We start from the raw sequence: 18,366 nt of genomic DNA on the forward strand, positions 1-18,366 counted from the left end.
TTGTTTTTCTCTTCATCTTGAGACAGAAGAAGATGTGTATGCAATACTAACAGAGAAAAGGATTACCATGAAAATTGAATTAATTAGTGGAACTGAGTCCGATTGGCCAGTCTGTTTTGAGGGAGGAAGGCCTAACTGAGGGCACCCCATGATGTCTGATTGTTTGTAAATCATTTCAGCTGAATTAGGTATTCTGTGTTTTACACAAGTGTACTACTTATGAACACTAGCTATTGTCAGGGATCTCAATCCTGATGTAAAGAGATGGCTGGCATGTTGCAATATAGGACTATACTACTTTTTCGTTGCAGGGAGCAAAGTTTTGCTTCTTGAAGCATATTATGAATATTTAATTAAGCTCTCAGTCTAGTTGTATTAGACTGATTTATTTGAAGTGCCCTATCTAATGTTTTATGCACACACTGTGAAGGCACGCTGGGTGGACACGCTCAGAAAAAGATAATAGCACCGCTGCTATCGGATTTGCTCCCTCGGAGTGGTGCGTGAAAGCTGGAATGGCAACCGGCCACTGAAATATGGGGAATTTCCAAAAAGGGAAGCATCCGCTTCCTGTGTTCATGAAGATTTATTGATAATATAAAGGTGTCTTTATATTATCAATAAGTCTTTGTAAACACTGAGAGTGCGTGCTTCTCTTCTTGGAAATTCAATATATATATATATATATATATATATATTTATAGTTAGGACCTAGTTTTCATAGGAAAAGTGTTTTTTGACTTGGCTATACCTTTGGCACCGTTCGACGAAACGCCATGATTTATTTATTTTATTTTTTAAGTGTCTTGTTGGGTCTTGTTGTCCATGGAAAGTTTCTGGGTGATCCGGAAAGCGGGGGCAAAGAAAAATGGGAATCAAAAAAGTGCATTTGCCATGGTAATTCCTCATAGAGATTGTAGACATGACTGCAGCGCGAACTGTTGAACAGAATAACACTAAATTTGGCAAAAAGGTACTAGCTCTTGGTCCAGAAAGAACACTTTTGTCATTTGGTGTAAATCCATTCAGTAGTTTTTGAGATATTAAAAGAAAGAAATTTATATATCTGGGCTGAGACTAAGCACAGAACTCATGGTGATATCTGATTGGCTTTCAGCATTTCAACCAGAAAGTGATGACAGCCATCTTGGGCCCAAAATACATGCTAGCACCCATTGAAATGTACTGTAGTGAATGGCCGGTTTTGAGGGTCACAAAAAGGAGAACATATAAAGAGTATTAACCAATTTTAATTACAATGTAAATCATTTTTTGCTAAGGTGATTTTAACTTGTGAAAAAAGCCTTCTGCTGGGATTCCATTAATCATGTTTGTTTGAGAGAAAACTGTTTTTTCATGAGTTTCCATAGAGGTTGTGGAAGGTGCTTCAGAAGCTAAAATGAGAGCATATTTTCTATAAATTCACACTCTTTCTCAGTCTTACATTCCCATAAAAACATGTACTTCTAACAGGGGCAGCCTGTGAGTTGAATCCCTTGTGTTCTGCTGCAGCCTCCCAGAAAGAACAACTAGACCTTTAACTGTCTTAATTATGACAAAAATGTGGTACACCTGAAGCCATCTTGATTGAATCAAATGGGTAAAATGTAAAATGTTTAATTTAGAAAGAAACAAAATGAGGGGTTTCATTTTGTCATAGAAATTATGGTCAGTACTGTAGAAAATAAATTAGGACACATTTTGAGTGAGATCTGAAATATCTTCCTCTTCTCTTTCTTCAAAACATTCTGACATGTAGACTGAAACATGCACTTTCAACACCAGCAGCGGACTGTGATCAGCAATTTACTACAGTGTACTAATGAGCAATTAGAGTGCTAATATTAATATTGTGAATTTATGCCAAAGGTGTGGCATATCTGATTGTCATCTTGATGGAAATGATGTGGAAAGCTGAAAGCATTTTCTACTGAGGATACTTCAGTAAATGAGGAGAGTAGGGAGCTTCATAACAAATAAGTCTCCTGTTATGGCAAACAGAGAAAAAAGAGCCTAAATGTAGCACAAATATCACCCAAATGTAACTCAAGTATAGCCCAATGACAGAAGTATGCCAAACACTTAACGTTTTTGTTTTTTGCAGTTTTATGTTGCATAGGCTTGACCAGAAGGTATTGGAGTGCTTTAAATGAACATCAGTTGCATTACACACAGACACATTCCTTTTGGGCTTTAGATATGGGAGATTAAATGATTTGCTCAGAATCACATGACGTTGAGCTAACGCCGAAACTCAAACCTGGTTCCTCAGTTGCAAAGTCTGCAGCCTTTGCCAAAACGCCACTTTCTCTCTCCTAAGTGTAACATATAATCAAGTGATCAACTGGATAAAAAGTATTAAGATAGCAAATAATTTAAAAGTTCTTTGTCGCTATTTGAGAACTCAGAAAATATGCCCTCATTTTTTTAGTGCACTAACCATAATTTCTATGGGAATAAGACCCTCTAATTTTTATAATTCCTAAAGGAAATGCTTTAGGTATTACAGTTTTGGTTATATCAAGATGATGTAATGCGTGCCACACTTTTGTAATAAATGTAGAATGTTAGCAATCTAGTTGTTCGTTAGAATACTGTGGGGAGAAAGATGTCAGGGGCACGGACTCAGATAATTGAGGGCAGGGGGGAGGGTGCAGAGGTAACAAGTTGACCGGGCTGGGCAGGCAGGAGGGGCAGTGGCAGCATATGGAGGGCAGGGAAAAGGGGGTTAGGAGCACCAGACCTATCATTCAGGACAGGCAAGAGAGGCTGTGGCAACATAACAGACCTTTGAGGGCAGAAGGAAGAGGCAGTGGCAGTACAACCATACATGCCAACAGATCCGAGTCAGGAAGGAGACTCCTGATGTTTTAAGTCCAAAAGGGCTTTATTTTTTCTGTCTTCTACCTAAAACCTCCTGTTTTTCAATGTAAATCAATGGGGAAAATCAATTCCCCAGGTTTTGCCAAAATCTCCCTCTTGCTAAGATCAAAATGTTGGCAAGTATGGTACATTGGCTCACTGAGGGCAGGAGGGATGGGGTAGGGACATGGACTAGGATAACAGAGGGCAGGAAGGAGAGCAGAGGGGAAAGAAGCAAGGACAGCAAGCAGATCAAACCGGGCAGACAAGAGGGACAGTAGTGGCATAACGGACCATGATGGGCAGGAAATATGGGAGGGGGCAGGGGCACGACAGCAGACCAGACAAGGCAGGAGTGGAAGGATAGGGGCCTGCACGTGGAAAATGGAGAGAAGGGGGGGCGGCTGGAGCAGCAAGCTGACCATGGAGGGCAGGTGGGGTGGGCACTGGAAGCACAACCCACCATGGAGGGCAACAGTGAGGCCTTAATGACATACAGACAGACAATGGAGGGAAGGTGGGAGGGGGCCAGGGGTTTCAAGTTGTCCACACAGGGCAGGTGGGAGGGGCTGGGGCAGCACTGAAGGCCATGCATAACAAGTGGGAGGGTTAGTGGCAGCACAGCAGCCATGGTGGGCAAGAGGGAGGGGGCAGGGGTATGCACAAAGGGCCATGGAGGTCAGAAGGGATGAGAAGGGGCTGGACACAGACAAGAGAGAGCAGGGGAAGGGCCTTCACAACAGACGATGTGGGGTAGGCAGGAGGAGCAGTTGCAGTTCAACAGAGCATGCAGGACAGAAGGGAGTGGTAGTAAAATGGACGCTGGTGGACAGGAGGGAGGAAATGGGGGTATGGAACTCGGACAGGCAGGGTGTTGGAGGCAGGGTCAGGCGGCAGTCATCTGACCATGCTAGGCAAGTGGGAGGGGCAGCAGCTCAACAGAACACTCAGAGTAGATAGGAGGGGCAGAGGCAGGTCAATGGAACATGGTGGGCAAAAAGGAGGGATAGGTGGCAAGCACACAGACATCGGAGGAAGGAGGGTAGTGGCAGCAAGCTAAACACAGAGACTAAGCAAGTGGACATTGATGGGGCAAAGAATTGGGTAATGGAGGGCAGGGACATCCAGAAAAATGGAGAGCAGCGACAGCACATGGGACTGTGCAGGGCAGGAGAGATGGGGCTGGTGCATGGACTCAGACAACAGAGGGTAAGGAGGAGGTGGGTGGGGCAGCAAGCTAACTGTTCAGGGCAGGCGGAAGGGCAGTGGCTGAACAACGGCCACATAGAGCTGTAAAGAGGGAGCAGGGGCTTGGACTTGGGCTTGGACAGTGGATGACAAGGAGGAGGGAGTTGCAGGAGCAGCAAGCTTGGGTGGAGACAACACAATGCCAGGCAGGAGCCTGCAGCCAACCCCGTTGCACACTGTCAAACGCCATGCACAGCTGAGGTTGGATTAACATATAGTATTTAAAATTACTTTATGTTAAAAAAAAAAAAAAACTAGCAATTCACTGAAAAAGCAAAGGCTATAGGGCCATTATAGTTAGGAAACAGAATTTTAAAACAACTTTTAAATTCACTATAAGACAAAGGTTACAGGGAGGTTCTAGTTTGGTTCAGACTTTGCAAGCACTAAACCATATAAAATCAGCTGTTATAGTTAGTTATTCATTAACTATAACTCGTGCCATATGGTAACTAACTGGGGCCCCCGCTATGCACTGCTAACTACCCCAGATATTACATCACTCATGACATCTTCTGTGACATCATTGATAATATCACTGTAGAATTTGCAGTAAAATTATTGAATAGAAAACTGCATGGCGAGTGCATGAGTTATAGTTAAACCGTTCAATATAGTGGAACAGTTCGATGAATCTTCACACAGCTTTCCAAAAAAAAGGTTCATCCATCGCAGCTACTTCCTGGAAAGTTTCAGAGAGATGTGTCAAGCAGGGGGCCAGGTAAAATGACATTTCCCCCCCCCATGCATTTTCCATAGGAAACATTAGACAAGGATACAAAAAAACAGCCAAACAGAATTACACCAAAGGTGACAGACAATTAGTACTTTAGTCATAGCATGTGCTTTTTGTGATTTGGTGTAAATCCATTCAGTAGCTTTTTCTCTTTGACGTTAGGGTTCAAAATGTATAGATATATTGTCAGTTGTTCCCATGGGACTCCAGCGGGAACCGAAATTCAAAAATCGAAACATTCCAATTGGCTGAGAGGGCTTTTTTTTGTTTTATTTTTCATTTTGGGTGGGTCACTCCTAAGCCTTGCGGCCAACCACTCTGTACCCGCCTCAAACAGTGTGCAGCAAGGGGTTGGCTCCAAACATATTATAATGCAATATCAATTTAAAAATGTAAAAGCAAGTAGAAATTCACTGAAAAAACAGAGGTCAAAGTGGAGTTATAGGTGAAGAAAAAAGTAAGATTGTAAGTTTAATTTAAAAATAAAAAATCCTCTGAAATTCACAGTAAAAGCACTTCTTAAATCACTGACCACAACTGATATGACATCAGTGATGCCATCAGTTATGTTGTTTAACATGTCATGAGTGATGTAATGTGTGAGGTCATAAGAAGTACATGCCAGGAGAGCAAGTGACTTTTAGTTCACTAAACTATAGTTGGTGAATTTCGTTTTTTTTGGTTCATATTAGTTGTTTTTCAACCCATTTCAACACTTAACCATAGCCTAACTTTATTTGCTTTTTTCGGCTATTTTTTTTTTTTGTTTGTTGGTTTTTAGTGAAAGAGAAGATCATGTTAACTGTAATGTCTCTTTAACTAAGCCCCAACTCCCTCTCTCCTGCCCTCATTGGTCTAGTGGCAGCCCATGATCAGCTTGCTGCCACTGCCTCCCTCCCCCAGTCCTCTGTTTTCTGGCTGCATGTGCCTGCCCATTCCCTCCTGGTCTCCGTGATCAACTTGCTACAACTTGCTACCCCTGCTGGCCTTGCCTCTGTTACCAACTTGCTGCCCCATCCCCAATGCCCTCAGTTCTCCATATTGTACCTCTGTCCCCTCCCTCCTGCCTTCCATAGTTCATTGTGCTGCCTTTTCCAGGCTTGCCCTCTGTAGACAGCTTCCTGCCCCTCCTCCCTTTTCTCCAGGTGGGGTGTGTGCCCCTACTCTCTGTTGTCCATTGTGCTAGCCCTGCTCATGCTGGCTGCCCACGGTGGTCAGCATGCTGCACCTCACCCCTCTTACCTGCCCTGCATTCACCCTCTGCGTGCCCCTGTCCCCTCCCATTTGCCCTTTAAGGACAGCTTGCTGCCCCTCCACCGCCACGCTGCCCTGCATTCTGTGTATGCACATCCCTTCTGCCCTCCATGGTCCACTATGCTGCCACGGCCCATGGCGGCCTGTCCTCCATGATCAGCTTGCTTCCCCTGGCCAACGCACTTGCCGTTGTCCATGCGTGTGCCCCTGCGTCATCGCTTTTTACCCTCGGCAGTCTGTTGTTCTGCGCCTGTCCCTGCAATTAGCTTGTCCTCATTTTAGTTTTGTAGAGCAAAAACCATAATTTCTACATCAATAAGATCCTCCTCTAGTTGCTAATTTCTAAAGAAAATAGTATCCATCTTACAGCTTTGATTCCATCACAGAGCTTCAGGCGTACCACACTGCTGTCAAAACAGAGAATGTCAGTGCTGTAGTTGTTACTAGAACACTGCAGGGGCTGCAGTAGAATACCAGGAAATCAACAGACAGCCTGCTGCTGTGGAAGCACGTTTTACTCTGAATATCACACTTTATTCTCACATGGCTGAGAAAGATTGTGTGAATTTATAGAAAATGTGCTTTCATGTTAGCATCTGGAACACCTTCCATTACCTCTATGAGAAAATTCTGAGAAACAAACAGTTTTCTCTCAAACATGTTTCTTCAAATCTGAGCCAAAGATCAAAATTTTTTTTTCACTAGGTAAACTCAACTTAGAACATACCACAATCCGTTGTCCCTCGGCAAAGCTGGTAGGTGGTGGACCGGGGGAAGGAGGCCCTCTCCATGTACTTTGCAGGTTTCGCTTCGTCACTGACTACATTTCCTAAAATGAGTATGGTACCACAAACAAATGATATATACTGTGCCTAAAATCTGTTCTCACCCTTTGTACATTCTCCTTTAGTTACTCTCAAAGCCTTCCCTTCAATACAATGCATTTCAGTAGTGATCATGACCCTGAGTCAAGTCATGGCTGCCACAACATGTTGTGGCCAGTCAATCAAAGGGACTCCCCACATGCCCCTGGTTTCATGATGTGCTCATCCGTCCCCTTTACCTTTTTTAATTCATATTCAGGAGGCAATGACCATGTTCCCAAGTCTGTAATGGTTGGCACAACATATTGTTCAGGTTGTGGCCAGCCAATCAGGATAGACATGTGCCCCACAAATTGGCGAATCAGAGCATAAATGGACATGAACAGTCCTTAGATGCCTTTTTTTTAACCAATTCATGACACCTGTGGCCACCTCCCTAAAGCGAATTTCTGTAAAATGGCTAAATGGATTTACATAAAATAACAAAAAGCAAGCTTTCTGAGTAAAGTGCTAACTTTCTGCCAGGCTTGATGAAATTCTGTTTTTCCTGTATCACTTCTCAAAACATTTTATGGGATTTTTCTACGGAAATCAGTGTTTTGGGAGCGACCTTTTTAGTGGGCCTTTCTTGGCTGATGTCCACAAAACTTTCCAGAAAGAAACTGAAGTTGAACTTTTTTTTTTTTTTTTTTTTTTTTATAAAGAATCGTTAAGAGGTGCCAAAGTTATGAGCGAAACACAACATTCTCTTCCTAAGAAAACGCTGATCTTATGATAACTACTAAGTAGTCCAGGCACATAATTTTCATACTTACACTTTTAAATACAATCATGTGCACAAACCACAGCATTCTACCATGGGCAAAATGAAATTTGTCACCATTTCATGGCTGCAGTGTTTGTAGCCATTAGTGTAAATGTGGCACCTCTGTCTGGAGGTTTTGTAGGCAGCATCCATGCCCAAGAATCTGCTTTATGCATGTGCCAAGAACAGCTCTTGCATTAGCTCAGCACTTTTTGTTAGCGATGTAACCATTTGCGCATGTACTAGAGACAGTCTCATGTTTTCAAAATTCATAATACAAATATATACATTTATAGGAATAAAGGGTGATTTTAATCCCCACTCTTCATCCATGGCTCTGTTCAAGTGTCATTTTGCTTCCACCTACTACAGCGCGGACAATGGATCAGCCCATTTCACCCATTGGCTGTGTCACACTGTGAGTGACAGCTTTTTGCCTGATGGAAATGTACACAGCGTCCTAGAAAGGAATGCACCACAGTTCCAGTGTTGATGTGCCTGAGCGACTGGTCCACTCCAAATGGACCAGGCAAATTGGCTTTGCTAGTACTGGTTAGTTCATGCTTAGTGACTCTTTAATGCCTCTCGGGCAAACAATGACAGACAGCACAAGAGTGGATTACAAGTTTAGAGACGTGAAGTGATTTTCTTTTTTTTTTTTTTTTTTTTTTTACACCTGTTCTCATGTCCCTAAGGAAATGTAGATGATCACCACTTCAGGAGGACAGTGGCCAGGGAATAAATAACGCATTAAGTGGAGAATAATGGAATCGGTCAGTAGAATAGACATAACTGAAACAGACAATGATGCGCTAAAATGCGCATAATGGAAATTAGCAATGATGTGCTACGTGGTGTGGGCCTGCTGGAAAGTGTCAATGGTGGCTTTTACGCGGCATAGTGAAAAGTTGCCATGAAGTTTTAAATGTGTATCACGCAATGTGCCATTAGTATCTCATTACATAAAAGTACTGTACATTATTCAAAAGCGATGGGCCTTGTCAGTGCTATTTATGTGTGTTTCTATTATTGGCTTACCATGTTGATCACAGGGCATGGCGCTAGGCCTCACAGAGATCTTTGTGCCTGTACGCTCTGGGCACAGAAAGCCAGGGCCTGAGACTGCACAGTATTATAAAGGGTCCATTCTGGGATCCCTGAAGAGCACGGCCTTGCTTTGTGAAGAGCACATTGAGAGGGTTATACAATACATCAATTTAGAAGAAGAAATGAATGGGGGACTGGAGAAAGTCACTTATGTATTTCCATGTGTGGGGATGGGATTACAATGCCTCGATTAAAGTGAGGCGCAATATATTAGTGCTGCGAGAATGTCAGCAGATTTAATGACACAAATGTCGTTGTCCCTTTTGCACTTGTGGTCGAAATGAGGCGCTTCATACCGTCCTGATGTTATACGGGCATTGAAGTAGAAGTGCGCGACTGCAAACATTGTTGGCAAAATGATGTCCCTCGCAGCCGTGCAGTGGACGGTACTTCTCTTCTTGGTACCCACCACGCGTTATCTTCTGTGGGGAGCTCTGGTTAGTGGTGTTTGTCTGCAGGGGCCTGTGTGAGTGGGATGCGACTGTAGGCCCGTGGTACCCGGTGATGATCAGCCCCTAACTCGCAACCACCAGTGTAGCGAGGGGGGCAGTGGGTATCTACAGTACCGCCTACTACTCCCTCTGCTCTACTTATACCCCTGCTCCTACCATCTCTACCAGTACCACTGATGCTACGAACAATACTCTTAAGGCCACATCCTCTGGCACTAATACCTCTCTCCATATCAGCTGGTACTCGAAGAACTACAAACACTACTCTTTGGCCACTTCTGCTAAAACTAGTACTTCTCTTACTACTACTGCCAGCACCAACAGTAGTATCAACACTACTGTTAAGACTGTTTCTGCTTGCATTCCTACTGTTACTACTTTTGTCAGTACTAGGAACTCTACCCTTGAGACTATTGAGGTGGAAGAAGTACTTATACCCGTAGTAGTAAAACTACAGACACGACTGTTGAGATCATTACTATTGACAAAAGCACTTCTCTTACTACTTGTGCCATTGCTACAAATACTACAAACAATACTGTTTTCGATACTGCTTCTGTTGACATTAGTACTTCTCTCGCTACTTCTTTTAGTGCTCTCAGTGCAAGCAACACCACTTTCAACAATGCTGGTACTGCTAGATATGCCAGTACTACAACCACTAGTGTAAAGACTTCTACTGAAACTATTATCCATCGTGCTACTTATCCCAGTACTATTAGTACTGTCAGTAGTGGCACTGGTTTTTCTCTTACTATTTTTGTCAGTATTATTGGTACTCAGGACTCTACTGTTAAGACTTCTTCAGCTGTCCCTGCTGCTGTTGTTACTTCTGCCAGTACTGGTAGTACCGCCGGCCATACCCTCGAGGCTTCTTCTTCTGATATTTTTACTACAGAGGTGCTATTTCCGGCACTAGCACTACCGTCACCGCCACTGCTAGGACTGGTTTTATTACTGCTCCATTTATTGCTAGGACTAGTCTCAGTGCTACTAAGGCATGGTAGTTACTGTGACAGAGCACTACATAACATATTCATTCATCCGACTTACTGCAGAATCTGTGATAGTACTGGCAGCATTCGCATAATTATTACTCAAAGTACCACTGCTAATAAATAACACCAATAAAAATTAAGATTTGTGTGCGGTGCCTTTACGTGCTTAATAACGAAGATGATCAAACATCTCCTCAGACTGGTGACCTCCCGGTGGGTGAGAGCTCAGTCCACAGCTCGCTCCACTGTGCAGTCCTTGGAGTGACCCTACTGCCGGCTGCGCGAGCGCTGCTCCAGGTATTGTTGCTTCGGGTTTACCACATGCCCCGTGTCTCCACGACACAACGTTTCACGTCCTGGACGTTCATTTTGCAAATCATCGTTTTTAGATGGATGGTATAAACAAGGACTATACGCCCCAGAATGCACTTCTGATGTGATTGAAAGCCTAGGAGTGGAACCAGGGCTATGTTAACTTCTACGGCACTTACTAGTGACAAGGAGCGCATGCTAAATATTTGCTTTTGTTATTCACAGCTTGTTTACTAGTTTCCCCTTGGTGCTGTCAGTGAGAGTCACGGCAGAGTTGTCAGCTGGGCTTTGTTTAAGGAGCATCGTTATCCGCTCGTGGTGTTGCAGCAGCCGCACACTGGCGCTGGGACTTGTGCTTTTTTAGGTTTTCGCAGCTACACAGGTCCCACAAGCCCCGGCCTGCACAGTGCACGTTGGCTAAAACGACAGAACTGGCCGTGTCATTGTTGCTTTATTCTTTTTCATTTCATGTGCGAGCGGTACTGCATGCAGATAAAATGGTGCTGTATATGTGGTTAATCTGATGGAGACCCCCGGAATGTAATAAATCTGCCCTTGATACCCCTTTACTTACACAGGCTTTGTGATGATCGAATAAAATCCATCTATCCCATGTGCACCACGAAAACGACACATTATTTTGCGTTTTCATCACAAAATTCCCTCTTTCTAAAGACTCTGTGGCTCGCTCACTGGGTCTCCTGCAGGCGATTATTGACATTTTAGAATCATGGGCATATGGTCGTGCTTCAGATCACCGGCACAACAAACCCCTGCTGCCCAGAGACAGCCAATACCCGCGTCCTGACAGGCAGTCTGCGCGCCCGAGCACCACACGGGTTAATCTTCTGGCCGCCTGCAAGTGGGAGCAGCAGAAGCCCCTTTGATGCAGGCTGCGGATGGTTCGCTCTGTCTGAGGGTCACATGGTGCTCCCGGAGCTGGAGCAGCTGCTGGCTGGGGAGCTGTGCTCTGGCGCCCGCGGGCTCCTCAGCACTGTCCGGCGCGAGCCGCGGGCGATGGGCAGGGGGCGCTGACCGCAGGGTGGGGCGCGGCTGTCCTACCGCCTTCCACCACATAACCATGTCTATCTGTTGTTGTTTCTATTTCAGGGACTATGGCACGTCCAAGAGAAAATCAGGTAAGAGACCTCAATCTTGTGTCGTCATAGAGACCCGACTGCTATTGCGTCATAAATGTGCTGTGTCGTCATCAAGGATGTGTACGTGTGCTGTGTCGTCATCAAGGACGAGGATGTTGTGTCGATACAACAAACCTAAATGCTGTGTCCTTATCAATCGAGCTGATTATGCTGTGTAATAAAAAGGCCTATATGTTGTCATAAGAGGAGTGCAGAATGTCGTCAGAGCAGACTAGAATGTCGAGGCACTATAAGAGGTGAGGTGTCATTACTGGAAACCGAGAGCTCTGTCATTCTAAGAGAACCCACTGTTATGTCGTTGTAACACCCCCACTTTGTCGCTCTACGGGATAAACAATGTGGCATCATTATAAGGGGCTTGCGCTCTGTTTTATAACATGAAAGCTGTGTCCTCATCGGATACCTCAGTTCTGTTTCGGCCCAAGATGCCTGAATGGTCTGCCGTTGTAAGAGACTCAAATGTGTCGTTTTATGTGTCTGCATATAAATAGTTATAACATACCAGAATTATGTGTCATTGAGATAGCTGGAGAACGTGTGGTTAAATTAGATGTGTGCAGTGCATACTGTGCCATTTTGAGGTGCCAGGATGAGCCGTTGTTATACGAGGCAAGTGTTCCTTCAACAAGAGACATTCGTATTATGTCGTTGTAAGTTTCTGAACTCTGTGTCGTTATGAGGTACCTGAAAACAGTGCGATTGTGAGGTACGTGCACTTTGTGTCATTGTGTGGCACCTGAATTCTGTGCCATTTTAATGTAACTGGATGATGTGTTGTTATAGATGGCATGAGAGCTGTTGCAATGAGAGACCTTTGTATTATGTAGTTATAAGACACCTGAACTAAGAGCGGTTATGAGGTACCTGAAATGTGTATTGTTAAAAGGTACCTCAATCGTACCTAATTTAAAAGACATGAGTGCTCTTGCCGCGAGTCAGCGCGTGTTAAGCTGTTACAAAATACCTCAGCTCTCTGTCATTTTAAGGTACCTGAATGATGTCATTATCAAAGACCTTACTGCATTCATTATATAGGAGATACATTACAACCTCCCATACATTATAAGGATTTGCAAGTCAGTGAGGGGTCTGTGACCATATAGAGGAACGAGGCCTGAAGGTCAAGTCCCTTTATAAAGTCATGGAACTCCAAACAGCAGCAGTACTTTAACATAGTTATGCCATCACCCTTCCCACAAACCGCATACATTCTTGCTGGGTTGTTCTTTCATATGAGAGAGATGTGATGCTTGCACGCATGAAGATTACAGGTAGAATCTATAATGTAAAATTCACCACACCAAAAAGAAGTTAGATATTTGTTGCAAAACGGTATGCGAATCAGTTTTGTACGTCAGATTTGAAAAAAATGCTATGACTCTGCATGCGTTGAAACATGCAGAGATTCTGTCTTAACTATAATTACCTAAGTGGAAAAAAATAAACCTGTCGAGATATATATATATATATATATATATATACTGTTCATCTAAGAAAAGAGAATAGAAGAATAAAAAGTCAAGTTTCGTTTTTGCTTTTTAAATGCAGCTGCTGTTGCGTCATGACTTGCCTTTCATCCTGGCTGCTGGCCCAGGTCGCGCCCGTTGTGACGTCAGAAGTCAACTCCCTTTAACTTATTACATCGGACCAGCTATATCATTTTTATCACAGGCAACAGGCAATTTTGGACGCCACAAGTCAAGCGTAATAAGGAATTGGAGACGGGATTTTATGCAGGGATTGCAGGCTGCCATGGAATATGCGAGACCTGTATATCGTCGGTATAATAGCCCTGGGTGTTGCGTCACAATAATAGACAAATGTATGATATAAGAAATCTCAGCGCTATGCTCCAGTGACTTATTAAGGGACTTGGCAGGTGTGGTAAGGCTCGCTGTTTTGCTCCCACCAACCTCCACATGCACATATCCCTAAAGCCAGCCTGGCTTTGCGTGCCTCGTGCCTTCCCACCCACAATAAGTGGCATTACACATCGTGGGTGTCTTTTTCACCTCACAATAGGATGTGCTACCACGCAGAGATCATTTGCTCTGCCACAGTGTGTGTCCTATTAGCACATATTACACCCATCGTTAACGCGTCACTCTGTTCGGTATTTTTCCCTTTTCAACCTTCGGATGCAAATTTCTAATCTGTGGCTGAACGTGCAACCTGCTGAAGGCGCTGCAGCTTGTAGGGCAGCTTGCTACATCCCATTCATGTCTGTGAACCTTCAGGGACACACCGGGGTCTGTGCCCCACACACCACACAGCACAAGAGCGGAGCCCGCTGTTTATTCCTGCCCCGACCATGCTTTCATACACCTGGCGCCCCCCAGCTCCAGAAAAATGAAGCAGTAGACATCTCGCCCGTCACATATTCTATGGAGCCCGAGTTTGATATTTTTTTCGGATTTTATTTCTCAAGAAATTAAGCGTCGCTAGCTGTTTCCCCGGCAGATGTAAGTTGTGGCACGTGTCATCAGTACGGGTGAGAGGAACCAGGAGCGAGCAGAGGACTCTCCCTGTGAGAATGCGGGGTGGCGGGCATTCCCCGTTGGTGTGCTTGCACCAGGCACAGCTTTCATTTTAATGGGTGGAAGGGTTTGTGGTGGAAAAGCTCATTGCAACAGTCATCTAATGTGCCTTATGATTTATATAATAAATAAGTGTATGTGTGTGTGTAAATATACATATATATATATATATACATATATAGAGAGAGAGAGAGAGAGAGAGAGAGAGAGAGAGAGAGAGAGAGAGAGAGAGAGAGAGAGAGAGAGAGAGAGAGAGAGAGCGAGAGTATGAAATATTAAAAATACTTTAAGGCTCCTGGTGAAATATGAGTTCTCAAAACACTCTGCAGAGCTTTGCCATTGCCAGGCCACTAGGATTATGCAGCAACAGAGGACTACGGAATCTGGCAGAAAGCTAAATACGAAGCACATTCTGTGGTAATAATATTATGATCCATTTGAGGAACAGATATTTATTGTTGAAATCTGCAATCTTTCTCTTCTAAAGGCAGAATGCGCTTTTTCACAATTCAAAGAGTTTATTTTCTCTGAAAATTCATATTTTAAAATAGTTGGGATCTTTTTACTGCAGGCAACGAAACACTATATCCAGTATTTCACTTACTATTGTCTATAAACAGTTCTGTGTCGGAAAGAATACCTTCTTCAAGCTGACTACCCCATTATAACCATGTAATGCAAAAATTAATACAGAAGTGTAACAATGTCCTATATTGCCATACAAAACACTTTACCTTTCACCTTCTGGTAGCTGGAAGCCCGTTTTAGGCCATATTACAGGGTTACATATAGTGCAGTGCTTCTTAACCCATGGCCTGTTTTCGTATGTCGAGTAACAGGTAGTGCTAGTTTGCATTTGACTAGTATATGCAGATATTGCCTCTTCACGTATTTCCAATAACTGGCATTGCCAATTTCCACATGTTCACAGGTGAGCTGGCCTCCGTGGCCTGCAGCACGGCTATTTCATTCAACGTAGTTCTGCTCTAATGAAGGTGTGGGACAGCCTGCCTCCTCGTGTACTCTATGCTCAGTTCACGGGCAACACTGGCCTGACACCAATCCACAAAAGGCTTTTGACTAGCCTAGAGTCTGCTATCATATAGCTATGTTGGATTTTGATACTTGACTGTAGATAAAACAGAACAGAAGTGCTGGGTAGTAATCGGAAAAAGCACCTTTGCAGTGATATACTCGGAAACAGACAACTGGCTTCAAGTGAGTCATGCACAATGCTTGCATTTCTGGTTAGCCATAGTCTGGGAGACCCCAACCACCTTTGAAGGACCTTCCAAATGGTGCCTCTTTCATCATTCACCAACCCAACTAGCAGCGGACTTAAGCACACTCTCCCGTCTTGAGTTGCCCAGCAGACTGCACGCTTAACTTCGGTTAAACCACCGAAGATCTAAACAAAGTACCCAGTTTCAGCCCCCTGCAAAAGGCCTTTGTATCCATTGTTGTGAGTCCAGCACCACAGTTCTGTTTTTGACGCATCATAATATTTACAGTAAACGTATGTGGCTCTCGTCCAAAGCCTCTATGAATATTACTCAAGAAAGCAGTTCTCCTTCCTGCCTTAACCTGTTTAGTCTTCAAATACAGAAGTAAATATGCACTTACAAGGCCAGAATGGCCAGGTGGCATACTGGGCATTTTCTTGAGAGGCTGCTGACAAGCTGGTTTGGGTTCCCTCTAGTGTTGCTGGAGAGCAGGAACAACAAGCATTTGCAATTCAGTGGGTGATGCGTTTGCTCGAGTTACAGCTAATTGCATTGAAAATTACGAACTTTTTGCCACACAAACTGAAAATAAAAAGTAAAACAGTTGACATAAGCAAGCCAATTCAACACACCGCCGTGAGCGTGAAAGAGAGACACAAAAGGAAAAAGAAGTTCGCTTGCAGTCAAAGTTATCGGCAAAAGTGCATTTGTCCATGCAACAGGGTGGATGACCAAGGCGGTAACAAAACCGCTATCAGGAGGGACAAACGTAAAGTAGTTACCAATGAAAAGTAAGGAGTTTTTAAAGGCAAGCCCACAAACGAGTGATAGTGATGGGTGGGGCGTGGTTAAAAGCCCAGATACATACCAACAAATCGGAAAAAGCAGAGCTTGCATGGTGCTATGCTCAACCTAAACAAAAGGGGCTGTTGGCAGGCTTCTGAAAAATAAACGATCAGCTCCTCCTTTCCTTTAACCCTGATCAGCACATTGTACACATTGGCAACACCCCTTGTTTTTCACTTCTGTCTCCTTTTTGTGTCAAACTACATTTAGGAGAAGCAGTTTCTATAAGACTGAACACAATGAAGCTGGCCATGTGGCAAACAGGGCTATATATGAGGGACAGCATCCTAGTGATGCTCACCTGCTAGGATGGTAACTTAGCACGTGGGTCCACCAGAGGTGGAGTGGGATTCCCATTCATCTATTTTATGGTCCTGGGCATCAGCAGGTGAAGAGTTAGGCCAATGGGCCTTATAGAGGTCATCTGGCAAGGCCGGGCCTCTTGGGCAATCAGCGTTAATCAATAAAATTGCAATATATTTTATCCACAGAGTGTCCCTGCCATTTATTATGTCGCATGCATTGTATTATTGTAATTTTCAAGGGTCCTCACCTCCTCAACGGGCCAATGATAGCAATGCTATGTTCGGGGCTGGAGGGAAGGGCGGAGGCTGATTTCCTGCCCATTGTCAAGTCATGAAGGGGAAGATGAAGAGAAGTAACCAAAAGAAGAGAAGAAGAAAATGAAGGAAAATGTGTAGTAGGAAAGTGGTCAATCAGACCAAATAAACAAATGGAACTTGAGCTTCCTCTTCTTGGGCCTACATACAACAAAGTGAAGTTATTTAGAAACTAGACAAGTGTGTATATCAGTGAAGCTTTACATACCATTGGTACATGGAAACGTATGGCAGTGCTGTTTGTATACTGAGAGATGCAATGGTGATTTAAATGTGGGGGACATGGATAATTCTACTGTCTCATACTTGAGCCTGTAATATTAGTAACCTGATGTTAATAAGTAATCTGCACCTGTCCATGCAGTGTTTAATTTGTAAATAAAAAGGTGCCAGTGCCCAAAGCTTTCCTCTTGAACACGCGGCTGCTGCAATTAAATGTGCGAACACGGAATACGGAGGCAGCGTAAACCTGAAGCATCTCAGGCCTTTTTTAATCAATTTACAGCTGCTTTCTGCCCCTTCAGGTTACTCTGGCAACTTTCTGCTTTCTCCCTTTGTGACGCTTTTTGTTTTTTCTCTTCCTTCGTTTTTCCCATGTGTCTTTTGCTCGCAGAAAATGCTTGAGGCATAAAAATAAGCACCGGCCCTCAAAAATAAGTGCTGGTGCTCCGCACCAGAAACAACAAGCACAAATTAAGCACTGTGTCCATGCATCGTAAGCAACTAACATGATATCTTGAGCAACACTCACCACTCCCCGTGCTGTGAACTGATCCCTTGCATTGGAATCAATCCTGGTCTGTTTGGCATCCATGACCACCTCTTGCAGGCTGGAACATTGAGTGCAAGTCTGTCATATTTGAACTGCACTCTTGGCAGGCAGACAGAATGGGCACTTTATTAGAATAACTGTAGAATATTTTAGCAGGACCCTTAAATATAATTGTTAGCCCGATAGGCTATTTGAGCAATGCTTCTGTTTATTTTGGACATTTCTTGGCACATGATGGCAACACCCTTGACACATTATGTCAAATTGTCTACTTATATTTTGTTTCATCCCGCAGTAATTTTAATGGGCAATTAGAGGGCATACACCCAAAGATGGGAGTTATTGGACCTGTATTCAAACTGGGGTTACTTCTACTAGCATAGGTTTTCCTTTTCAATTTTTCGAGTGAGCAAGAATGTCCACGATAGGTGCCTCTTCTGTCAGACCAACATACTGACTTGCTCTCACAGGCTCACTTATGACTTGCTTCCAAGGAGGAAGGGTGTTACTGGGTATTTGGGCAGGATGGAAGATATCCTTAGTTCCCCTTTAGAACTGACTGTAAGGCCAAAAGCATTTTAGCCATTACATTTTAAAAGTGTTGTAACAT

At 43.8% G+C, this 18,366-nt stretch overlaps 1 protein-coding gene across 7 annotated transcripts in view; it reads left to right on the plus strand.

Moving 5' to 3' along the window:
• SH3PXD2A (SH3 and PX domains 2A) overlaps positions 1-18,366 on the plus strand; it is a 680,586-nt gene that overhangs the window by 382,383 nt on the left and 279,837 nt on the right. For all 7 annotated transcript variants that reach the window (XM_069239466.1, XM_069239465.1, XM_069239468.1 and 4 more), the window contains one exon: positions 11,709-11,737. In XM_069239466.1, coding sequence (XP_069095567.1) covers positions 11,709-11,737 — 29 coding nt within the window. The remainder of the gene's footprint in view (positions 1-11,708; positions 11,738-18,366) is intronic.

Source organism: Pleurodeles waltl, chromosome 6, assembly GCF_031143425.1.
Source record: "Pleurodeles waltl isolate 20211129_DDA chromosome 6, aPleWal1.hap1.20221129, whole genome shotgun sequence".
NCBI lineage: Eukaryota > Metazoa > Chordata > Amphibia > Caudata > Salamandridae > Pleurodeles > Pleurodeles waltl.